Here is a 27,162-nt window from a genome sequence, read left to right on the forward strand (position 1 = left end):
TTAATTAATTCGAAAAAGAGCATAATTCATGAACCCCCCCAACAAATCGAAATTTTTATACGAAAAACTTATTTTCCTCATGGCTGCAAAACTTAGCGTCCTAGAGCGAAAATGAGCTTAGTTCGTGGACACCTCTAAAAATCGAAATTATTATATGAAAAACGGATTTTGAGATCATATATCCTAGCTCACATCCAGCACCCCCCATAAATTCCATCCAAATCCGAAAAAATTGAATTTTATCAGGATTTGATCATATCTCCTAAACTAAAGGATGAAAAACTTATTTTGTCCTCATGCCTGTTAACATAAACTAGTAACACCAAAAATACGCGAATATTTAAACTCTTATGTGAAAAACTTATTCTCCTCATGTCTCTTTTTTATTTTCTCCATCCTGAAAAAATAGAAACTTTTATAAAGGGTGATTTGTTAAGAGCTTGATAACTTTAAAAAAAAAAAAACGCATAAAATTTGCAAAATCTCATCGGTTCTTTATTTGAAACGTTAGATTGGTCCATGACATTTACTTTTTGAAGATAATTTCATTTAAATGTTGACCGCGGCTGCGTCTTAGGTGGTCCATTCGGAAAGTCCAATTTTGGGCAACTTTTTCGAGCATTTCGGCCGGAATAGCCCGAATTTCTTCGGAAATGTTGTCTTCCAAAGCTGGAATAGTTGCTGGCTTATTTCTGTAGACTTTAGACTTGACGTAGCCCCACAAAAAATAGTCTAAAGGCGTCAAATCGCATGATCTTGGTGGCCAACTTACCGGTCCATTTCTTGAGATGAATTGTTCTCCGAAGTTTTCCCTCAAAATGGCCATAGAATCGCGAGCTGTGTGGCATGTAGCGCCATCTTGTTGAAACCACATGTCAACCAAGTTCAGTTCTTCCATTTTTGGCAACAAAAAGTTTGTTAGCATCGAACGATAGCGATCGCCATTCACCGTAACGTTGCGTCCAACAGCATCTTTGAAAAAATACGGTCCAATGATTCCACCAGCGTACAAACCACACCAAACAGTGCATTTTTCGGGATGCATGGGCAGTTCTTGAACGGCTTCTGGTTGCTCTTCACTCCAAATGCGGCAACTTTGCTTATTTACGTAGCCATTCAACCAGAAATGAGCCTCATCGCTGAACAAAATTTGTCGATAAAAAAGCGGATTTTCTGCCAACTTTTCTAGGGCCCATTCACTGAAAATTCGACGTTGTGGCAGATCGTTCGGCTATTCATGATGAAATGTCAAAGCATACTGAGCATCTTTCTCTTTGACACCATGTCTGAAATCCCACGTGATCTGTCAAATACTAATGCATGAAAATCCTAACCTCAAAAGAATCACCCTTTATGAAAAATTAATTTTGCTCATATCTCTAAGCGTCCTAGAACGAAAAAGAGCTTAATTAGAGATCTCCTCCAAAAATTCCACAATTTCAACAAAATCAAAATAGAAATTAAAACATTTATATGTAAAACTTCTTTTGCACATTTTATATTAAAAATTAATTTTGCTCATATCTCTAAGAGTCCTAGAACGAAAAAGAGCTTAATTAGAGATCTCCCCCAAAAATTCCACAATTTCAACAAAATCAAAATAGAAATTAAAACATTTATATGTAAAATTTCTTTTGCACATTTCTCCTAAACTAAGCGTCCCAGTCACATTTGCCACAGCTGGTAGAATCCTACCAAAAATGGTAGATTTTTTACTGTTTGTTAGATTGGATGATGTTTTGGTAGATTTTGCAAAATATTCCTCTCCAACTAAAATGTAATTTATAAATAGAAATAAAATTTTGCCAAAATTTTCTATAGAAATAAAATGTTGACAAAATGTTCTATAGAAATAAAATTTCGACAAAAATTTCTTTAGAAATAAAATTGTGCGAAAATTCTCTATAGAAATAACATTTTGACAAAATTTACTATAGAAAAAATTTGACAAAACTTCGCCCAAAAAAAGTGAACCTACCGTGAAAGAAAATGTAGGTTTATTTTAGAAAATGTTAACTAAAATAGTTTTCTAATGGCAACGTGTTACAAATAAGTTAATACTTTTTGTGAAATTGAAGAAATTTTTTTTAAAAATAATTAATTTTTTTCTGTTGTTTAAGAAAATTTCATATGTTGAAAGAAAAAATTGGATTTAAAAATGGTTAAGATGTCTTTAGCGCTGTACGAAGTTCAAGAAAGGTACAATTTTAGTCAAATTTACTCATTTGAGTGACTTATGAACTCAATTTAAGCAAACTTCTACCATTTTAGGAAAATATGAACTAATTTATTTTTTAGTAAAATTGTGCACTATATTTTTTCTTATTTTTAGTTCACGTCATTAAAGTTAGCAAAAAATTATTCAAATAAGGAACATTTACTCATATTGAGTAAAATTTAACTAAAATCAACTAATCTTCGTGAACTAAAATAAAGTTCAGTTGGCATTAGAGCCCCTTTTTTCTGGGTGTTTCTATACAAATAAAAGGAAAAGTGCGATATTTGTACACAAATTTATTTAGACAAAGCCGACTATCGAAAACCTTTTTTTTTCGGGAGGTTCGAGCGTAATTCACTTTGGTTTTAGTGAATTACCCGAATTTATTCTGGTTGATAGTTTTGCTGCAAGTAGAGGATGCTGATGCGGAATGCGGTAATTCCGAAACGGCCGTCCATCCAACCATCTTTCAGTCTATAGGGCTTTGCCCAAATAAATTTGACAAAATATACTTTTCCTCCGTTGGTTAAGTTACTTTTGTAGTTTAGTCAACGCAACGATAAAACACAAAAGAAATAACATTTTTTATAAAAAAATTTGGACAAAATGTTCTATAGAAATAAAAGTTTGATAATATTTTCTATAGAAATAAAATTTTTATAAAAATTTCTATAGAATTAAAATTTTAATAAAATTTTCACAAAATTCTCTATAGAAAAAAAAATTGGACAAAATGTTCTATAGAAAAAAAATTTTGATAAAATTTTCTGTAGAAATAAAATTTTGACAAAATTTTCTATAAAATTAAAATTTTAATAAAATTGGTAAACATTTTTCCAAATCTTGGTAAATTATTTTTGACTCGAATGAACCGAAACCCCCAAGCGAAAAAGAGCGACACAATTGATACAATTCTCTATAGAAATAAAATTTTTACAAAATTTTCTATAGAATTAAAATTTTGATAAAATTGGTAAAAAAATTCTCCAAATCTTGGTAAATTATTTTTTACTCGAGTGAACCGAAACCCCCAGGTGAAAAAGAGCTAAATTCGTGACCACTCCCAACACAAAAAGTCCGTATTTAAACTAACGCGAATTATAATTTATTTTTATTGGAAAAAAAATTATTTGTTTATAGTTAAATTTATTTTTTTTTCGAAATTTTAAGTATGTTTCAAGCATTATATGAACTTAACGTGGGTGTAAAGTTCAATGACCGTACATATAAGCTAAATACAAACTAAAGGTGGGTATTAAGTTCGAGTTAAGCCACTAAAATCGCTAAAGTGGAAACTAAATCAGTAAAAAACCGGCATAAAATTATACATATTTGTTGCAAATTTTATTATAACTTGATGGGGAATACCCCAAAGCAAATTGTCACAAAGTTTGTATTCCTTAAGGTGGATTAATTACGAAAAGTAATCGTGAAAAATTGGCGATTTTAGCGGCTAAACTCGAACTTAATACCCACCTTAAAGCAGAAGCAAATGTTCGTACGATTCCCAAAAATAGTAAGAATGAACTACTGTATTGCTAAATTAACGACGATGATTTGGCGTCAATGATTTGTTTTCTCTACTTTTAGTTCATTTTTTCTTCTATGAGAGGTTGTAATTTCATGAATTGCAGTTTTTTAGTACACCAGTGCATTAAATTTTCTTGGTATTAACAACGCTTTGTGGAAATCTCAAACTGTGGAGTATAATTTAGTTAAATTTTCACACAAGGTAGTTCATTCTTGCTACAAAACAATTAACTTTTTTTCTATGTACAAATGGAAAATTTCATAAAAAATATTTTCCTTTAATTGAGCATTTTGTTTTTCAAATTCAATATATATAAAAAAATACCGCATAAGTGTACATAGTGTGTATGCATATATTAAAAAAAAACTCCGCTTTTTTTGCAATAACATAAAATCCACCTTAATCCAAAAATGATTTTTGTTTTTACAATCTTTAGCTTCCATGTGTTGTTAAAAATCTTTATATTGTACTTTATTCATAGTTCATTAAAATTGATAAAGAGTATGTTTAAAATAATTTCCAAAATATTGAATACGTGCGTGTTTGTTTTAGTCAAGCGTAAACCTTGAATTAAATCGTAAATCGAAACAAAATACTAAACAACGCCTCCCGGCTACCAACCAAGTGTTAACGACTCAACGACTCAAATTAATAAAAAACTTAATACAAACCAAATATGACAAAAAGGTCCAACGAGAAATGTTTTAATAATTGATTGACGATGTTACGAAAAGAAAATAAAATGAAACAAAAATAAAAACAATGCCAAAAAGGTCTCATTCATTTCAGTTTGTTCACTTTGCCCTTTTAAAATACGCATTTTTTTAACAAGATATGTTTGTGGATAAGGTCTATAGACTTTTTTTATGTTTACTCTATATGGAATGGAGTATTGGATGATAGTTAAACCCATGGCTTTTTATACCCCTATAAATGATTTAACAATTTAATTCCATCATCAATTTCAAAATCAAACACTAATATTTTTGAATAAATTGTGACCCCCTCAAACACGATTGCCAGAGTTGGTAGAATTATACCAAAAATGGTAGATTTTTTACTGTTTGGTAGATTGGTAGAATTATTGATGTTTTGGTACCTTTATAAATAGTAGGTACATCAATTTTAAATAAAATTTTAACAAAATTTTCTATAGAAATAAAATTTAAAAAAAAATTTTTAAATTTTGACTAAATTTTCTATAGAAATAAAATTGGTTAACTACAAGAGTAGCTTAACCAACAGAGGAAAAGAATGTTTGTCAAATTTATTTGGACAAAGCCCTATAGACTGCACGATGGTTGGATGGACGCACGTTTCGGAATTACCATATTCCTTATCAGCATCCTCCACTTGCAGCAAAACCATCAACCAATTATCAGAATAAATTCGGGTAAACCCAAAGTGAACCACACTCGAGCACTATCGTAAACCTTTTTTCGGAGGGTTCGAGTGTGGTCACTTTGGATTTAGTGAACTACCCGAATTTATTCTGATAATTGGTTGATAGTTTTTAGAGGATACTGATGAAAAATGTGGTAATTCCGAAACGTGCGTCCATCCAACCATCTTGCAGTCTATAGGGCTTTGCCCAAATAAATTTGACAAACATTCTTTTCCTCTGTTGGTTAAGCTACTCTTGTAGTTTTGTCAACACAATGGTTTTAAAGCTGAGATCAAAACAACAAATATGAAATAAGATTTTGACAAAATTTTCTATAGAAATAAAATTTGGACAAAATTTTCTATAGAAATAAAATTTGGACAAAATTTTCTATAGAAATAAAATCTTGACGAAATTTTCTATAGAAATAAAATTTTGAAAAAAGTTTCTACAGAAATAAAATTTTGACAAAATTTTCTATAGAAATAAAATTTTGACAAAATTTTCTATAGAAATAAAATTTTGACAAAATTTTCTATAGAAATAAAATTTTGAGAAAAAATTCTATAGAAATAAAATTTTGACAAAATTTGCTATAGAAATAATATTTTGACAATTTTTTTTATAGAAATAACATTTTGAAAAAAAAAAATTCTATAGAAATAAAATTTTGACAAAATATTCTATAGAAATAAAATGTTGACAAAATTTTCTATAGAAATAAAATGTTGACAAAATTTTCTATAGAAATAAAATTTTGACAAGATTTTCTATAGAAATAAAATTATGACAAAATTTTCTATAGAAATAAAATTTTGAGAAAATTTTCTATAGAAATAAAATTATGACAAAATTTTCTGTAGAAATAAAATTTTGACAAAATTTTCTATAGAAATAAAATTTTGACAATGTTTTTTTTTTTTTTTTTTTTTTTTTTGTAGAAATAAAATGTTGACAAACTATTCTATAGAAATAAAATTTTTAACAAAATTTTCTATAGAAATAAAATGTTGACAAAATTTTCTATAGAAATAAAATTTGGACAAAAATTTCTATAGTAATAAAATGTTGACAATTATATAGAAATAAAATTTTGACAAAATTTTCTATAGAAATAAAATTTTGACAAAATTTTCTATAGAAATAAAATTTTCAAAAAAATTTCTGTGGAAATAAAACTTTGACAAAATTTTCTATAGAAATAAAATTTTGACAAAATATTCTATAGAAATAAAATTTTGACAAAATTTTCTATAGAAATAAAATTTTCTATAGAAATAAAATTTTGATAAAATTTTCCATAGAAATAAAATTTTGGTGAAAATTTTCCATAGAAATAAAATTTTTAAAAAATTTTCTATAGAAATAAAATTTTTAAAAAATTTTCTATAGAAATAAAATTTTGTCAAAATTTTCTATAGAAATAAAATTTTTAAAAAAATTTCTATAGAAATAAAATTTTTACAAAATTTTTTATAGAAATAAAATTGTGACAAAATTTTCTATAGAAATAAAATTGTGACAAAATTTTGTATAGAAATAAAATTTTGACAAAATTTTCTATAGAAATAAAATTTTGACAAAATTCTGTATAAAAATAAAATTTTTACAAAATTTTATATAAATACAAAATTTTTACAAAATTTTGAGAACATTTGCTATAGAAATAAAATTTTGACAAAATTTTCTATAGAAATATAATTTTGATTTTTTGATGTTTGGTAGATTTTTGGTAAATTTTTCTTCAAATCTTGGTTGATTATTTTTGGCACGAGTGGCAACTGTGCCCACAAACCCATTTTTGGTAACTTTTCCTAACGAGAATATTATACACTGAAAAGAAGGAAATTGTTTTATAACAACCATGAACAAAGTTGAACTAAACTAGACTTTAACAATTTCAGTGTATCAATTTTTATACCCTTAACCACATAGTGGTCAGGGTATAATAAGTTTGATCGACCAAAAAATGTGCATACCAGAAATATTGATTTTAAACCCCATAAAATATTACCGATCGACTCAGGATCACCTCCTGATTCGCTTGGTGTCCGTCCGTCTGTCCATGTATTTGTTGTTCACAGGATTCCGGTCGCAATTATTAACCGATTTGGATGAAATTTGGTAAGGGTGTTTTTTGGGCACAAGGACGAACGCTATTGAATTTGGAGGAAACCGGATCAAATTTAGATATAGCTCTCATATATATGTATCGCCCGATTTCGACAAATGGAGTCACGTTGCGTCATCATATTTTGCACATAGTAAACTTTTTTATCACCCTTTAAGTCTGCAAAATTTCATCGAAATCGGTTCAGATTTAGATATAGCTCCCATATATATGTATCGCCCGATTTTCCCAAATTTGACCGTAAACCCCTTATTTATCAACCGATAGTACTCAAAGTTGGCTAAATATAATCTTCTATAGCACTAACTGTATGTGCAAAATTTCATCGAAATCGGTTCAAATTTAGATATAGCTCCCATATATATGTATCACCCGATTTTGAAAAATTTGCCCCTAATAACCTTATTTTTGACCATTTATTAACTGATCGTTCTCACATTTTACACAAAGTGACCTTCTGTGGTATCAATCATATCTGCAAAATATTATACAAATTGGTTCAGATTATATATAGGTCCCATATATATGCACGCTCGATTTTGTCATATTTGGCCATAATACTCTTATTTCATTTCATTTTATTTCATTTCATTTCATTTCATTTATTTAACAATTAGTAATACAAAGCCTTTCATAGGCCAATATATATATATATATATATATATATATATATATATATATATATATATATATATATATATATATATATATATATATATATATATATATATATATATATATATATATATATATATATATATATATATATATATATATATATATATATATATATATATATATATATATATATATATATATATATATATATATCAATTTTTAATTTACCTTCAATTAATTTTTTAATTGATACTATCATTTCTGTGATTGAAGACATTTCAATTAAAAATTAATTGGATCAATTAATTTCGTGATTGAATCAGAAAATTTTTTTTTTGTGTGTATTAAGACTTACATGTAGCTCTCACATAAAACTATTGCCCTATTTGCAGAAATTTGGATTTATTACCCACAACTAAATGACCGCTTTCCTCTTTTTTAATAATGGACTCAATATTAGTGGCATACTAACTCTTTTGGTGCAAAATAGCTCCTAATATTAGACATTTCTGCTCAGTTTGAGACAAGACGCCCATAAACATGTACCCCCCTTTATTTTCTCCAAAACCTATACCAATGATACTCCAAAACCTATACCAATGATACCCCACAAATGCTTATGTTTACTAATTCAGTAGGGGTGATTTAGGGTATGATATAGTCGGCCCCGCCCGACTTTCTACTTTAGTCACTTGTTATTTATTCATTTAAAGCAACAGCAAAAAAAGCGTCGCCAAAAAAGTAGTAAAAATTCTCTTTTTGGATTCGGAAGTGGTGCAAAATTTGCGCAGAAGCGATGAATTTATCACGTGCTTGTCATATGACGGATATCCACCATTTCAACATCAATTGCACTGAATTTGCATCACTTCTTAAGGTGAATTAAACAATTTACTTCTAGTTTGCTCAATAAATAAATTTTATAACTTCTTATGATTTATAATGCATTCTAACGCTTGTCTAAAATGTTTGCCCTCATATATTTTCAAAAATTAGCAATTTTTCTAGAACGGATATAGCATTTTTTTCGACAAAATGCAAATAATTTGCACCATTTTATTAATTCTTTCTCTGTTTTTTGCCTATTTGAAAGAAAAAAGTAAAATTACCCATTAAAAATATGAAAAAAGCGATTTAAAAAAATTGTTTTAAAAGAAAATCCTGTGTAGTTAAAATAAAGAACATCTTTGGGAGGGTATTTTTGTAAGTGCTTCTAAAGTTGTGCCTTTAGAACAACTTGCAATTTTTTTTTGCTGGGTATGTGATTACAGATTCCCAAAGCAAAAACAAACAAAAAATACCCCCAACCATGCAAAAGAATCCCCAGTTTGGGAGAAAATCCCCCAAAACTGACAACACTGTTTGAAGAAACCACGTGCTTTCAGCAAAGGGTAACGGTAAATTCAGTGTTGTCAATGGCATAAATTAGACAACAGGTGTTAAATACAAAACAAACATTTGCGTTTTTTAGTGTCTCCCAATTAATTGGACGAAGCTGCTCTATATCCATAGTCCATGTTTTACATATTAATGTTCAATTGTTAATTTTCTTTGCAGGGCTTTACATATGTGGCGCCATCTATATTAGAAGAAATGCATAGAGCTAACCGTATGCCAGCCCGTTCGCCAAGACGTAATCCAAGACAAGCACATGATGGTTCCTATCGTTTACAATTCCCCATGGCAGCAACTGCCCAAAGGGGCATTTATGCCAGAGCGACGCCACCACATTTACAGGCGTTCCCACCACGTCCATCACCCCAAGACGAAATGATGGATGTGCAAGGTGTGTCTATGTCGTAGTGTTGCGATCATAAAGGCAGCTGCAAATGCAGTTCCTCTACCACAACAACAACGCCAACACCAACAACAGAAACAGCTAATAACTACAACAACAACAACAAGAACCAAAGCCGACAAAGCGGTAGCCATCATGAAATTATCAACAAAAGGCAAGGATTAGGTGAGAAACCACAACAAAAGTAAATTAAAATATAAAACAAAGCGTTTGAAATGCTTATCGACCATATATATTATATAGAGAAAATGAAAAATAAAAACAAAAAACAGAAAAACAAACTATACTAAAAGTAATGTTAACTATTATCAACAAATAAAAATAATAATTAAAAAAAAAAAAACAAAAGATAAATTTAAGAAATAAGAAAACTCCCCACACACACACTAAACAAAAAGAAAACAAAACATATTTAAAATATTTAAGAAAATTATGATCATGATGATAAATAAATAGATTGATTATTGATTGATTTACCTAAGGGAAAAGTGAAAAAATAAATTTAAAAAAATGTTGATGTTATTATTGCAAAAAAAAAAACAAACCAAACGAATTCAAAATTATAGAAGAGCATGTGTAATATGGAGTAAAAAGTCCGCAAAAAGGTAATGGAAAAAGGGTTACTAGGTGGCCAAAATCTATTGTAGTCCTATATCAATAATATAATTGCCACATAAACAGACGCTATATCCCATATTAATGGACATTACAAAGACAACAACAAAACAACATACATTACAAAAAAAGCTCCTAAACTGCTATTAAATTTAATAAAATGTCACTTGTATAATAAATCAATAAAACAAATATTTAACCATTACATACAGACAACCCATACATACATACACTTATATAGTTTATATAAAACAAATACATTTAATAGTAATCATAAAATAAAAATGCAAAAAATAGTAAAATTTTCTTAACTAAATAGAAACAATGTAAAACAAACAAAAGTAAAAACTGCTAAATAAAATAAAAAAAAAACCAAATAACAAACAATTTCAATTATAAAACACAAAACGAAAACAGCCCTTAATTCATAAATGTATGTTAAGTGAATATTTATACCATAGAGAAAAGAAATGAAAACAAAAAAATAACGTGAAAATAGATTTTCAAAAATTAAAAAAAAAAAAAAAAACACACACAAAAAAACCGTTTTGTTTACTATTTTTAATTTTTTACGTTATCTTTTGTCCAATAATCCAAATTTGCAAAAATTATTAATTTATAAAAAATTGCAAGTGGAAACAAGTATCATATTAAACAAAAGAATTTTTTTTGTAAACTTGAAACAAAATATTTTCTGTAAACTAATGGAAACTTTAAACTTATATTTTCCTAAATGTATCGTTATTAAAAAAAAGAAAAGAAAAAACAAAAACAAACAACATTTAAACGGTAATATATACATTTTTTTCTTTTACACATTTCTTTTCTTTATTTGCTTTATTTTTAATATTTACTTTTGTTTTAATATTGAAAAGAAAATTCATTCTACTTTATATTGTTTGTTATTATAAATACACACCGAAAAAATAATCAATGTTTTTTATTTTTATATTCAAAATTTCACATAGATATCATATTTTCGATATTAAACAAAAAACCATTTTGGGCTTAGTGGTGGGAAACCTAACCTGTAGCCTTACACGATTATTGTATTGGAAGCACTGTTTGACAGACACAGTTAGTATAATTCTACCAAAAATGGTAGATTTTTTTATTGTTTTGGTAGAATTCTTGATGTATTGGTAGATTTTTCAATGTTTTCTCTCCAACTAAGAGCTACTTCAATACACTATATATATAAAAACAATTTGGACAAAATTTTCTATAGAAGTTAAATTTTAACATTTTCTATAAAAATAAAATTTTGACAAAATTTTCTATAGAAACAAAATTTTGACAAAATTTTTTATAGGAATAAAATTTTGACAAAATTTTCTATGGAAATAAAATTTTGACAACATTTTCTATAGAAACAAAAATTTGAAAAAATTTTCTTTAGAAATAAAATTTTGACAAAATTATTTACATGAATAAAGTTTTGACAAAATTTTTTATGGGAATAAAATTTTTGATGGGTATATAATTTTGACAAATTTTTCTATGGATATAAAATGTTGGTAAAATTTTCTATAGGAATAAAATTTTGACAAAATTTTCTATAGAAATAAAATTTTGACAAAATTTTCTATAGAAATAAATTTTTTGGCAGAATCTTCTATAGAAATAAAATGTTGACAAAATTTTCTATAGAAATAAAATTTTGACAAAATTTTCTATAGAAATAAAATATTTACAAAATTTTCTAAAGAAATAAAATTTTGACAAAATTTTCTATAGAAATAAAATTTTGACAAAATTTTCTATAAAAATAGAAGTTTGGCAAAATTTTCTATAGAAATAAAATTTTCACAAAATTTTCTATAGAAATAAAATTTTGACAAAATTTTCTATAGAAATAAAATTTTGACAAAATTTTCTATAGAAATAAAATTTTGACAAAATTTTCCATAGAAATAAAATTTTGACAAAATGTTCTATAGAAATAAAATGTTGACAAAATTTTTTATAGAAATAAAATTTTGACAAAATGTTCTATAGAAATAAAATTTTGACAAAATTTTCTATAGAAATAAAATTTTGACAAAACTCTATAGAAATAAAATTTTGACAAAACTTTCTATAGAAATAAAATATTGACAAATTTTTTATAGGAATAAAGTTTTGACAAAATTTTTATAGGAATAAAGTTTTGACAAAATTTTTTATAGGAATAAAATTTTTGATGGGTATATAATTTTGATAAAATTTTCTATAGATATAAAATTTTGGTAAAATTTTCTATAGAAATAAAATGTTGACAAAATTTTTTTTGAAATAAAATTTTGACAAAATTTTCTATAGGAATAAAATTTTGACAAAATTGTCTATAGAAATAAAAATTTGACAAAATGTTCATAGACATGCAATTTTGACAAACTTTTCTATAGAAATAAAATGTTGACAAAATTTTCTATATTTTTTTTTTGGCAAAATGTTTAAAAATATAATTTTGACAAAATTTTCTATAGCAATAAAAATTTGATATTTTTGGTAAAATTTTCATTAAATTTTGGTAGACTAGTGGCAACAGTGATTGAAAGTACAAATTAAAAGTGCGAGATTTTTTTCAAATGCTTGAGAATTTGTTACGAAAACTAACTTATAACAGACTGATCAATGGAAGTATTGGCCATTGCTCGCCACTACTTCTTCTCATTTTTCTGGCAACATAGGGAAACCGTGACTAAAAACTGCTCCGCTTTGACTCAATCCCAGAATTGAATTAATTTCGGTGTCCTCATAAGAACTATGTTAAAATGCTGATCAGCCAGGTCTTGCGTCATCGATGGGAACAAGTGGTAATCAGAACGAGCAAGGTGATGGGTGCAAAAAAGAAATTTTTTTTTCTTTAGAAAATTTTCTCAAAATTTAATTACTATAGAAAATTTTGTCAAATTTTTATTTCTATAGAAAATTTTGCCAAAATTTTATTTCTATAGAAAATTTTGTCAAAATTGTTTTTTCTATAGAAGATTTTGTCAAAATTTTATTTCTATAGAAAATTTTGTCAAAATTTTATTTCTATAGAAAATTTTGTCAAAATTTTATTTCAAAAAAAAATTTTGTCAACATTTTATTTCTATAGAAAATTTTGTCAAAATTTTATTTCTATAGAAAATTTTGTCAAAATTTTATTTCTATAGAAAATTTTGTCAAAATTTTATTTCTATAGAAAATTTTGTCAAAATTTTATTTCTATAGAAAATTTTGCCAAAATTTTATTTCTATAGAAAATTTTGTCAAAATGTTATTTCTATAGAAAATTTTCTCAAAATTTTATTTCTATAGAAAATTTTGTCAAAATTTTATTTCTATAGAAAATTTTGTCAAAATTTTATTTTTATAGAAAATGTTGTCAAAATTTTATTTCTATAGAAAATTGTGTCAAATTTTATTTCTGTTTAAAATTTTTGTCAAAATTAGTTGGAGAGGAATATTTTGCAAAATCTTCCAAAACATAAAGAATTCTACCAATCTACCAAACAGTAAAAAATCTCAAAATTTTTGGTAGAATCGTTCTTCATGACCAAGAATTCAACCAATTGAAGTATTTTATCGGGAGTGCATGAAAGTGATGTAGGAGAATGAATAACAATGTTTAATTTTACAAAAAAAAAAATGCCTTACTGGTAGTAAGGTAGTAATAATTTTTGTTTTTGTAAAATTGAGAAATCGCAATCCAAATAAAGATTTTAAATACCGAAGAAAATTGTCACAAGGCCAGAGTAGCCAATTTTAATGACCTACTGATAGGCCCATTCCATTCCAAAGAATTAAGGGGGCTACTACACAAAAAATTTCACGAAAATTTCTCCAATTAAAGTCTTAATTGAGTTTTAAAAATATTCAAAATTTATAATATCAATTATTTTTTAATTGGATCAATTAATTTGTTAATTTATACTATAATTCCTATGATTGAAGACATTTCAATTAATTAATAATTGGAAATTAATTTCGTGATTGAAGACAAAAAATATTTTTGTTTTGCGAAAAATTGCTATTTTAGGGTGATAATGCCATTTTATAGAAATGACCTTTAGAGAAATAACTTTATAAAATCCGAAGGCAAATCATCTGACGAATATAAGTGATTGGAAATATTTTGATGATATTATAAAAAGTAAAAGCAAACATCTGAGAAATGAGAAAACAGATTCAATATATCTTCTACGTGGGTGTTCTTTGAAGTATCATTTAATTAGGACTAGTTTACTAGTTGGTTTATTCAGTTCTTACCTTAAAAGGTCACTACTATATATCGTGTTCGTAACGAAAATCGGTTTATAGGTAACCGTGAACTAGTTTTCTCATAATAAATAAAATTATGTGTTTTGTCAGTGAAAACGACCAATACGAACTGATTTCCTATGTTAAAAACGGAACATTGTACGGAAATCGAAGATAGTAGCGACAAAAACATTTATCGTTAAAGTGGCTAAAAATATATATATATATATATATATATATATATATATATATATATATATATATATATATATATATATATATATATATATATATATATATATATATATATATATATATATATATATATATATATATATATATATATATATATATATATATATATATATATATATATATATATAAAGGGTGATTCTTTTGAGGTTAGGATTTTCATGCATTAGTATTTGACAGATCACGTGGGATTTCAGACATGGTGTCAAAGAGAAAGATGCTCAGTATGCTTTGACATTTCATCATGAATAGACTTACGATCTGCCACAACGTCGAATTTTCAGTGAATGGGCCCTAGAAAAGTTGGCAGAAAATCCGCTTTTTTATCGACAAATTTTGTTCAGCGATGAGGCTCATTTCTGGTTGAATGGCTACGTAAATAAGCAAAATTGCCGCATTTGGAGTGAAGAGCAACCAGAAGCCGTTCAAGAACTGCCCATGCATCCCGAAAAATGCACTGTTTGGTGTGGTTTGTACGCTGGTGGAATCATTGGACCGTATTTTTTCAAAGATGCTGTTGGACGCAACGTTACGGTGAATGGCGATCGCTATCGTTCGATGCTAACAAACTTTTTGTTGCCAAAAATGGAAGAACTGAACTTGGTTGACATGTGGTTTCAACAAGATGGCGCTACATGCCACACAGCTCGCGATTCTATGGCCATTTTGAGGGAAAACTTCGGAGAACAATTCATCTCAAGAAATGGACCGGTAAGTTGGCCACCAAGATCATGCGATTTGACGCCTTTAGACTATTTTTTGTGGGGCTACGGGAAGTCTAAAGTCTACAGAAATAAGCCAGCAACTATTCCAGCTTTGGAAGACAACATTTCCGAAGAAATTCGGGCTATTCCGGCCGAAATGCTCGAAAAAGTTGCCCAAAATTGGACTTTCCGAATGGACCACCTAAGACGCAGCCGCGGTCAACATTTAAATGAAATTATCTTCAAAAAGTAAATGTCATGGACCAATCTAACGTTTCAAATAAAGAACCGATGAGATTTTGCAAATTTTATGCGTTTTTTTTAAAAAAAAAGTTATCAAGCTCTTAACAAATCACCCTTTATATATATATATATATATATATATATATATATATATATATATATATATATATATATATATATATATATATATATATATATATATATATATATATATATATATATATATATATATATATATATATATATATATATATATATATATATATATATATATATATATTTTTTTTTTTTTTTTTAAATTGACTAACACGTTATTATAAAAATCCAACCATGTTAATAAAAACGTGTGCGGTACGTTTAAATTCAAATTGCTTTCAAATATTATTTCTTTGTGGATTTGGAATTATATGAAAACACATTGAATTCAAATATTTCTAAAATGTTTTTAAGCAAAACAAAAAATAATACCAAAAGCATTAAACTAAAGCCTGGAACTTGAAAAACAACTTTATGAATGATGCAAAGCAAAAAAAAAAAAACAAAATAAGCAACAAACTACTGATTAATGACATGAAAAAATTACCTCAAAACAATAGAACAATTTTAGAATAAAACCAAAAAAAAAAAAAACAACAATGGAAAAATTACACGTTTTTATTTGTAATGGTCTTTATTGCAATAAAACGTCATTTATAAGACATTTTGATTTCTTTTTTGTTTGTTTCTTTTCGCATTTATGTATCCACATTTATGAAACCGCAATAAACTATAATGAACTGATGTAAAACTGAAACATAATTTAAATATAGCAAAATGACATACATAAATATACACTGCCTAAAAAAGAAATAAAATAAAACCAAACAAAATAAAATAAAAAAAGAACAACTATTAAGAAATCAAATCTACCATAACAGAGTAATATTGTACCAAAATACTGAAATACTGACATTTTGCGCGAAACACCAATTTATATATAAAAAAAAATAATCGAATCCACATAAACAATTAAATTGTCGAACTAAAAAATAAGGCAAAACATATTACCTGTATATCACTGCATATAAAATTATCAATTAAAATTGTATAATTTTTGTTATACATTACGAGTTTGTAAGCTCAACGAAATCGGTTAGTATTAACCACAAAAAAGGCTTCTGAAACTTCAAGCGAAAACAAAATCGGTAACTGTCTGCTAAGGTAAAAAAACCTGCTGAAGGAAACAATGCACCCTTATGTTCAAAAATTCCTACTTCGACCGAACACCAAAAAGTTTTTCAGCGGTGGATTATCCTACCTCAGTAATGCTCGTGCCATTTCTGAGGGTTTCAAAGCTTCTCTAAGTGCAATGTGGAACGCCGTTCGGACTCGGCCATTGAGCTTAACATGGAATCGGGTAGCACTCAGTGATAAGAGAGAAGTTCACCAATGTGGTATCACAATGGACTGAATAGTCTAAGTGAGCCTGATACATCGGGCTGCCACCTAACCTAACCTAACCTACGTTCAAAAATAAAAAAATATATTTGGTAATCTTGTTGTTATCCAATAAAAATCCCGCGGTTTTAGTTCTTAATTTCAATTCAATTTATTAATCTAAGTTAACTAAATAATATAAAAGGAGTAGTGTGGTTATACGACTTGTTCACTCGAGTGACAAAAGTAGAAGAAGGAATCATTATAGTAGCAAAAGTAAAAACAGTTATAAAACGGGTTATTGATGATAAAGATAAAATAGTAAAAATGAGATAAACTGATGACAGCTGGTTCGAAGTAGGCACGGCAGGGTGCCACAGTACTCCCCTTCCAGATGAAAGCTACCGGAACCTTGCAGGAAAAGTGACACGTCTGCCACAACGAGTAGATTTCGTCGGTCTCATAAAGGAGCTTTTCGAAGAACCAGGTTGATTGTTTTCGGGGTTACTAGCTGGGTTGAGCGTTCCAGTGTATTGTTCTGACTCGTTAAGAGTTGAGTTAGAATCGGAATACATGTTGTCATCGCTGGGGGTTTGCTCAATTTGAGGTGACACATCAGGCAGAATACGCACTGTTTCGAGGTCTGTGCAAAAAGCCGGTTTAAGACGGTCGATGCTAACGGACAATGGACGATCTCGTACTTTTACAGTGAAAAACTTGTTTCTTTTTTGAATGACTGGAAATGGTCCATCGTATGGATGCGTGAGTGACGGGCGTATGGAATCGTTACGGATGAAAACGTGGGACGCTGCATGTAGGGATTTGCTTATAAAAGTGTTGGCTTCGCTGTGGTTGCTGGTGTCGGTCGGTCGTAAACGTTGCATTGCCATTCGAAATTGCGACACGCTCTCGGATGTGGCTTCTGACTTTTTTGTTGATTCGAAAAACTCGCCGGGTATACGTAAGGTTGTTCCATAAACGAGTTCAGCTGGTGACGAATTTACGTCAGGTTTAAAAACTACTCTGAGGCCAAGCAAAATCGATGGTAGGTGATGTACCCATTTCGTAGTATCATGACACAATATCGCAGACTTGAAAACGCGGTGCCACCTTTCAACAATACCATTCGACTGGGGATGGTATGGAGTCGTTCGAAGGTGTGTCGCTCCAATCGTCGATACGAGCTCAGCAAAAACGGCTGACTCGAACTGTCTGCCACGGTCAGACGTTATTTTAGCTGGAACACCAAACCTAGCTATCCAATGGAACAAAATCGCCTTAGCTACCGTCTCTGCAGCCATGTCAGGAATCGGGACAGCCTCTGGCCAACGAGTATACCTGTCGATTATTGTAAGGCAGTATCTTTGGCCCTCACATAAAGGAAAGGGACCAACTATATCAATATTTATGTGCGAAAATCTTTCTTTCGGGGGCTCGTAAGACCCCAAAGGTGATCGTGTGTGACGTTGGACTTTTGCACGCTGACAGGAAACACAATTTTGAACGAAGTTTGCTGTGTCCTTTCTGATCGACGGCCAAACAAAACGTTTTGTAACTAATTTGATTGTAGCACGTACTCCAGGATGGGCCAAATCATGAACGATTCCCAGCAACTGTTTTCGAAATTCCCTGGGTATGAAAGGACGAACGGTACTTGTGGACGTGTCGCAAAGCAATTCAAGATCACATCCTGAAATTTGAAAAGATTTTAGTACAAGTGAATTAGTTATAATACCTGATTTTAATTGTTGGAGCTCGACATCAACTTGTTGGGCTTGAGCAATTTTTTGGTAGTCGACTGCTTGATTTGCGGCTGCAATTCCAGAGAGGAAATCAGCAGTCACGTTTTCAGCGCCAGGAGTGTATCTTATGTCCGTTGTGAACTGCCCAATGAAATCTAATTGGCGGGCCCTCCTTGGAGATGCTTTCTCCGATTTCTGACGAAAAGCGAACGTTAACGGCCGATGATCCGTGACGACGTAGCATCTTCTCCCCTCAAGCAAATACTGGAAGTGATAAACACCCTGGTAAATGGCTGTTAACTCACGGTCGTAGGTACTGTAGTTTCGCTGTGTGTTTGTAAATTTTTTGGAATAAAATCCAAGTGGTTGCAAGGCTCCATCTACACACTGATGCAGGGCGGCTCCGACAGCAATATCTGATGCATCGACATACAGAGCTAAATCCGCGTCTTTGGCTGGGTGGGCCAATGCCACAGCATTTATTAATTCTGACTTACACTGTTCGAAACAAGCCTCAGTTTCAGCTGTCCACAAAATCGGTGTTGTATCGTTTTTGGAATTTCCTTTTATGAGATTCTGGAGCCTCGATTGATTTTCAACGGCGTGTGGCAAGAATTTTCTGTAGAAATTTATTATGCCAATAAATCTTTTCAATTCTTTAGCCAATTGAGGTTTGGGAAAATTACGAATCACGGAAACTTTTTCCGGAAGTGGCCGAATTCCGTCTGCCGTAACAAGATGTCCCAGGAAAGTTATTTCCGATCTCCCAAATTCACACTTAGCACGGTTTATCGCCAGATTATTTTCTCGTAAACGCCGGAAAACTTTCCTAAGGTCGCTTTTATGCTGCTCGACACTATGGGACGCTATGAAAATATCATCGATGTACGGGAAAGCGCAGTCAATGCCACGCAGAACTTCGTTTATCAGCCGCTGGAATGTCTGCGCGGCATTGCGTAACCCAAACGTCATATATTTAAACTCATAGAGCCCAAAAGGTGTTGTTATGGCAGTTTTGCTGACGTCTTCTGGGTGTATCGGGACTTGATGGTAAGCTCTTTGAAGGTCAATTTTTGAAAAGATCCTCTTACCCTTGATATTGCTGGTAAAATCTGTAAGGTATGGCAGCGGGTATCGGTCTGGTATGGTCTGTGCGTTTAGGGCCCGGTAGTCCTCACATGGTCTCCACGTTCCATTACTTTTACGTACCATGTGCAGTGGACTCGACCAATTGCTGCTAGACGGCTGGCAAATACCTGATTTAATTAAGAAGTCAAATTCAACTCGCGCCGCCGCCAGCTTCTCAGGCGACAAACGCCGCGGCCGGGAGAAAACTGGTTGCCCCGTCGTGTCAATTCGATGGAAAGTTGATGATTTTGTTACCGTGCCAGGTGCTGCCAATTTGGTTATGTCGACAAACTCGTTGACTATGTCGTCGAATGGGTTGTACGAGTGAACCTCAGCGGCATAAATCTTCTCCTGCGTTGTCGTCGCAGCATTAAGCTCTGACGTTCTGTGGATTAGACGGTTTCGCGGTAGATCGATCAAAAGGTCGAAATGTCGGATAAAGTCAGCACCAATGATTGGACTAGACACGTCGGCAACCACAAAAGACCAATCAAAAACGTATTTGAGTCCCAAATCGACCTTTATGCGCCTTTCTCCAAACACTTTAATTGGGGATCTATTTGCGGCATACAGTTGAGTCACAGTTGGCTTCATGGTGTCGTTCTTTGCAGTGAGAGGAAGGACAGACACGTCCGCACCTGTATCAACTAAAAACATTTTATTTGAAACACGATCTCTCACCTGAAAGCGAAATATTTTGCGTTTCGTGCTCGAATCTTCGCTACAATTCGACACGCGCACCTGGCTTCATGCTGTTGAACCTTCTGCGCCATTCGAGACAGCGTTTACCTTGCGATCCTTATGGCGACACGGGCTTCTACATCTACGATCGCTGCGACCATGGCGTTGATGATACCAGCACTCAGTATCGGTTGGAGAATTTCGGATTTGTCGGGATTCGTTTCCTGAGGATTTGTATCGCGTACGGCTTTGAGCGGCACGGCTGCGGGAACGAGAGCGGGTAGTCAACTTTTCGAAACGCTTATTCAGGCTTGCTATCTCCGCCCGGATCTCCTCCATGGGATCATGACTACTGCTTGAAACAGCACGGATGTGACTGGTAGAAACTGCATCCACTATAGAATCAGCAATTTTCGTAAACTCTGACGCGGGGCCAGTGGATGCAGCTACTACGGGCTGAACTACGTCTGGCAATCGCTTAATCCAAAGACTTTTTAATGCGGCTTCGCCTAATGTCGTTCCGGCTACCCTTTTCATTTCGTGATATAGTTCAGATGGCTTACGATCACCCAGTGGCAACTCAGATAGGAGACGGTTTAACCTGCGCTGTTCGCTGTCGGCAAAATGCTCAATTATTTTGGACCGAATGTATTCGTATCTTTCCACTTGTGGCATGGCCGCAATTACATCTGTGAGCTGGGAAATTACACTGGGGTCCAATGCCGCCAAAACTGTCGCTGTCTTTTGCCGATCAGCAGAAATTCCCGAGGCGGTGAACCAAAAATCCATCGTGACGAACCAGGACTCTATGTTGGAACTGGACAAAACCGGCAATGGAAGACGTGCATAAACAACAGAAACGTTTGCAGTTTCCTGAGCACTTTGGTCTTCTCCCAATTTCTGGGCGTCACTCTCGTCGATCATTTTGAGGTTATGCAGCGCACCAATTAAAAACGTGGAAAGGCTTCAACTTGTACTTGATCGAATATATTTGATGCCGCTGTATGCCACACTTACCCAAGCGTGGAATTGAAATAAAAAATTACGATTCAGAAACACTTTAAAAAATCTTCGCCGTACCACGGGATCACGTCGGGGTCACCACTTTGGTAATCTTGTTGTTATCCAATAAAAATCCCGCGGTTTTAGTTCTTAATTTCAATTCAATTTATTAATCTAAGTTAACTAAATAATATAAAAGGAGTAGTGTGGTTATACGACTTGTTCACTCGAGTGACAAAAGTAGAAGAAGGAATCATTATAGTAGCAAAAGTAAAAACAGTTATAAAACGGGTTATTGATGATAAAGATAAAATAGTAAAAATGAGATAAACTGATGACAGCTGGTTCGAAGTAGGCACGACAGGGTGCCACATATATATAGAAAAAGACCAGGTCATTGTTTGCTAAAACAATCAAATGCAGGGTGTCTGATATGTAAAGTAAAAAAGTAAAGCGCTATATTCGTTTCGTTTTGTTTTTTATTATTACTTGGGTTGCGGCCGATGGCAAGACATCTTAAAACTTCCTAACATCATCTTCTAAATTGTAAGTTAGTCCATGCGGGATATATAGTAGACAAAAGAAAGGTCGATTAAATACGTATAGATTCAGTTCTTGACCGGTATATATGGGGAAGAAATAATTACGAAACGATATGAACTTTTGTGCGGTAATTATAGGGCCATAATTGAAATATGGGGATCGCTTTATAAGGGGGCTGGACTATATACAATTATGAACACGAGTCTACCAAAAATGGCAGATTTTTACTGTTTGATAGATTGGTAGAGTTCTTGATGTTTTGGAAGATTTTGCAAAATATTCCTCTCCAACTATGAAATGCTTCATACATTTTCTATAGAAAAAACATTTTGACAAAATTTTCTACAGAAATAAAATTTTGACAAAATTTCCTAAAGACATAAAATGTTGACAAAATTTTCTATATAAAAATACAATTTTGACAAAATTTTCTATGGCAAAAAAATTTTGGTAGATTGTTTTTGGCTCGAGTTGCAATCGTGATTTTTCTGTGATTGGGGATCTGCTTATTTGGGGGCTATATATAATATAGATCGATACGGACCAATTTTGGCAGGGTTGATATCGGCCATACACTAGCGAAATGTACCAAATTTCAACCGGATCGGATGAAATTTGCTTCTCTTAGAGGCTCCGTAAGCCAAATCTGGGGATCGGTTTATATGTGGCCTATATATAATTGTGGACCGAGGTGGATCAATTTTTGCATGGTTGTTAGAGACCATATACCAACACAATGTTCCAAGTTTCAGTCGGATCGCATGAAATTTGCTTCTCTTAGAGGCTCCGTAAGCCAAATCTGGGGATCGGTTTATATGGGGCCTATATATAATTGTGGACCGATTTGGACCAATTTTAGCATGGTTGTTAGAGACCATATACCAACACAATGTTCAAAGTTTCAGTTGGATCGGATGAAATTTGCTTCTCTTAGAAGCTCCGCAAGCCAAATCTGAGGATCGGTTTATATGGGGGCTATGTATAATTATGGACCGATTTGGACCATTTTTTGCATGGTTGTTAGAGACCATATACCAACACAATGTTCCAAGTTTCAGTTGGATCGGATGAAATTTGCTTCTCTTAGAGGCTCCATAAGCTAAATCTGGGGATCTGTTTATATGGGGCCTATATAATTGTGGACCGATTTGGACCAATTTTTGCATGGTTGTTAGAGACCATAATAGGTTGGCTGATAAGTCTCCGGTCTAACAAAGAAAAACACATTTTTTGTCAAAATTCGTTTTTATTATTCAACATAGTTCCTTTCAAGAGCGATACAACGATTATAAGGACCTTCCAATTTTTTGATACTCCTTCGGTTTTGCCTCAAAATAGGCCTCAGTTTCGGCGATCACCTCTTCATTGCAACCAAATTTTTTCCTGCGAACATCCTTTGAGGTCTGAGAACAAGAAAAAGTCGCTGGGGGCCAGATCTGGAGAATACGGTGGTTGGGGAAGCAATTCGAATCCCAATTCATGAATTTTTGCCATCGTTCTCAATGACTTGTGGCACGGTGCGTTGTCTTGGTGGAACAACACTTTTTTCTTCTTCATTTTCTGTGTAGGTAGTTTTTAGTGCTAACCTTACAGCGCTTGGATTTTGGTGGCCAATCGAAGATGATAATTTTGAGCTGACCTCTTTGGCAAGTAAACCCGATAATTTTGTTTGTTCACAAACGACTCAATTTGGAGAAAACCAAATTGCAATGGTATGAGAAACAAAAGATTTATTCACATTTAAATGCTGCAGGGCTCTAACGATATCCACTTACGGTTTTCCAACCAAATATAAAGGAATCACACCATCACACCTGAATTCCATTACGAATAACTTTATTTCAGTATGCAATAAATCAAAATGCTTTTGTAAGCTTTTAAACCATAAAATGAACTGTCACTGGAATAAATTGGTCAACTGTCCTGCGAGCGGTTTAAAAATGATAGCAAGCTAAAGTTGATTGCAACACATATCAGCCACCCTGTACAAGTGGGGGTTTTTCTTTTCCTTTAGACTTTGTTGATACTTTTTGCAGACTTTTTGTCGTTCTTATTACTAACGGATTTCTTTGAGTGTGTAATTGAGAAATCACATCAAACATTTTTGTACTTCTCCCTTCAATCCAAGTTTTTAGGATCTATTCCATCTTTGGTTTAAAAACCAACCATAAGAAATGTAACAATTTGCCAATATGACTGCAAAGTCCTGTTAACCTGTCAAGTTACACAAAATTGGATAACATAAACCAAATATAAAATTTAAAATGTTAACTAAAATGAGAAAATATTAAAATCCCTCCCTTTCACTATACATACCAAGTGGCACTTCATAAAAATGAATGGTACCATAATAATAAAAAAACTGAATTAAAACAAAAAAAAAATATATTAGATATAAAAAAAACATCCGTAAAAACTATTCTGTAAATTTTTATATAACTTATTACAATGAAATGCAATACATGCGCATATATACATTTGAATAAGATCGATGTTGGTTATGGGTTTCGAGTTTTTGCTGGTTACGTATAAAACATAATAAAACAAAATCTGAATAAAAACTGGATAGATAATAATAATGTTGGGAATTTGGAAATTGTTTGAAGAAAAATAAATGAACATTCAAAAATAAAAGTTGTATGTATTTGTATTTACGATCATAAGACGATGAACCACAACTTTAAGTTAAATTATAAGTCTAATTTTAAAGTCAGAAATAAAAATAATAATGATGAAGAATGAGAAGATCTACATACTAATGTTGAAGTCGTTTTCAAAAATGACAAAAAAAAAATAAATGATTTTTATTGCAATTGAAATTGCAGGCTCTACACAGTAAGGGTAAGAGGTAAGCATGAATTACCATCGATTGTTGAAAATACATTCCTTTTTTAATTTTTTTTTTTTGTATACAGAAAAAAATATTGCGAAAATGTTTCCAATTAAAATTTTAATTGAGTTTTAAAAAAATATTCAATTAAAAATTTAATTGATTCAACAAATTTTTTAATTGCTACAAAAATCAATCACAAAAATTAATAATATCAATTAATTTTTTAATTGGATCAATTAATTTTTTAATTGACCTTCAATTCATTTTTTAATTGATACTATCATTTCTGTGATTGAAGACATTTCAATTAAAAAATTAAGTGGATCAATTAATTTCGTGATTGAAACAGAAACAATTTTTTTGTGTGTAGTTTTATATCTATAGAAAATTTTTTAAAAATTTTATTTGTATGGAAAATTTTATCAAAATTTGATTCCTATAAAAAATTTTGTCAAAATTTTATTCCTAACAAAAATTTTGTCAAATTTGTATACCCATAGAAAATTGTATTCCTATAGAAAATTTTGTCAAAATTTGTAGACCTATAAAACATTTTGTCAAAATTTTTAGACTTCCAGAAAAATTTTATTTCTCTAGAAAATTTTACCAAAATTTTATTCCTATAGAACATTTGTCAAAATTTGTAGACCTATAGAAAATTTTGTCAAAATTTTATTCATATAGATGATTTTGTTAAAATTGTATTTCTATAGAAAATTTTATTCCTACACACAAAACATTTTTTCTGATTCAATCACGAAATTAATTGATCCAACTAATTTTTAATTTAAATGTCAGTAATGATAGTCAAAACTTTATTCCTTTAGAAAATTTTGTCAAAATTTTATTTCTATAGAAAATTTTGTCAAAATAATATACCCATCAAAAATGTTATTCCTATAAAAAATTTGTCAATATTTTATTCCTATAGAAAAATTTGTGAAAATTTTATTTCTATAGAAAATTTTGTCAAAATTTTATTTCTATAGAAAATTTTGTCAAAATTTTATTTCTATAGAAAATTTTGTCAAAATTTTATTCCTATAGAAAATTTTGTCAAAATTTTATTTCTATAGAAAATTTTGTCAAAATTTTATTTCTATAGAAAATTTTGTCAAAATTTTACTTCTATAGAAAATTTTATTTCTATAGAAAATTTTGTCAAAATTTTTTTTCTATGGGAAATTTTGTCAAAATTTTATTTCAATAAACTTGTTTTTATTGTATTCGACCTGTATTTGATTTTTCAATTAATGAATTGTTGATTGAAACGAGCTCGAGGTCTGTATATAGGATATATGGTCTCCCAAAAATACACAAGCAAGATTACCCACTTCGTCCCATATGTTCATCTATTAATTCCCCATCCAGCAACCTGTGTAAACACTTGACAACTATTTTAAATAGACTAACGGACAATTCAAAATACAACGTTAAAAACTCCATGCAATTAAAATCAAAGATACAAGACATCACGATAGATGAAGACGAAACGATGGTATCTTTTGACGTTGTATCTTTATTTCCGAGTATACCCGTGGACTTGGCATTAAAAATTATAGAAGAAAAGTGGCACATTTTGGAAGAAATAACAAAGATTCCGAAGAATCTCTTTTTCAGGATATTAAAATTCTGTATAATTGATAATAGATACTTCAGATATAAGACAAGTTTTTATCAACAAAGAAAAGGTTTACCCATGGGATCTTCAGCATCTCCGATAGTAGCCGACATTGTTATGGAAGAGCTTTTGGATAGATGTATGGCAAACTGTGATATTAGGCCTAAGATTCTTACTAAGTATGTGGACGACCTTTTTGGGATTGTAAAAAAAAAGTTCAATAAACGACCTCTTGACGATATTCAATAGCTTTAACCCTAGTATAAAATTTACATTGGAACTTGAAAAAGGTAAACAAATTCCCTATCTGGACGTACTAATCATTAGAGAAGATACAAATATAAAAACCAATTGGTATCAAAAGCCAACGTCTTCCGGCAGATTGGTTAACTTTTACTCAAACCACCCCAGGAGAATTATACAAAATACTGCCCAAAATTTTGTGAACAGGGTATTGACGATTAGCAGCCCT

General features: G+C 30.8%; 2 protein-coding genes across 2 annotated transcripts in view; both read left to right on the forward strand.

Annotated features, from left to right (window-relative positions):
• Nucleotides 1-10,224, forward strand: part of S6k (Ribosomal protein S6 kinase) — a 38,548-nt gene extending 28,324 nt beyond the window's left edge. The window contains exon 9 of the mRNA XM_075308199.1: nucleotides 9,440-10,224. Within this exon, the coding sequence (XP_075164314.1) occupies nucleotides 9,440-9,685 (246 nt within the window). The 3' untranslated portion in view covers nucleotides 9,686-10,224. The remainder of the gene's footprint in view (nucleotides 1-9,439) is intronic.
• Nucleotides 10,225-22,027: 11,803 nt separating this feature from the next.
• On the forward strand, nucleotides 22,028-27,155 carry LOC142235982 (uncharacterized). The gene is made up of 4 exons (XM_075307233.1): nucleotides 22,028-22,044; nucleotides 26,441-26,869; nucleotides 26,940-27,075; nucleotides 27,141-27,155. The coding sequence occupies exons 1-4, from the start codon at nucleotides 22,028-22,030 to the stop codon at nucleotides 27,153-27,155; spliced, it is 597 nt and encodes a 198-aa protein (XP_075163348.1).
• The last annotated feature ends 7 nt before the right edge of the window (nucleotides 27,156-27,162 follow it).

Source organism: Haematobia irritans, chromosome 4 (genome assembly GCF_050003625.1).
Source record: "Haematobia irritans isolate KBUSLIRL chromosome 4, ASM5000362v1, whole genome shotgun sequence".
Classification (NCBI taxonomy): domain Eukaryota; kingdom Metazoa; phylum Arthropoda; class Insecta; order Diptera; family Muscidae; genus Haematobia; species Haematobia irritans.

What these genes read in the sequence shown, in the direction of transcription:
- LOC142235982 (XM_075307233.1), top strand. An exon ending in AGGCCTAAGATTCTTACTAA is followed by an intron (nt 26,870 to 26,939) that starts GTATGTGGACGA and finishes GATATTCAATAG; the next exon opens with CTTTAACCCTAGTATAAAAT.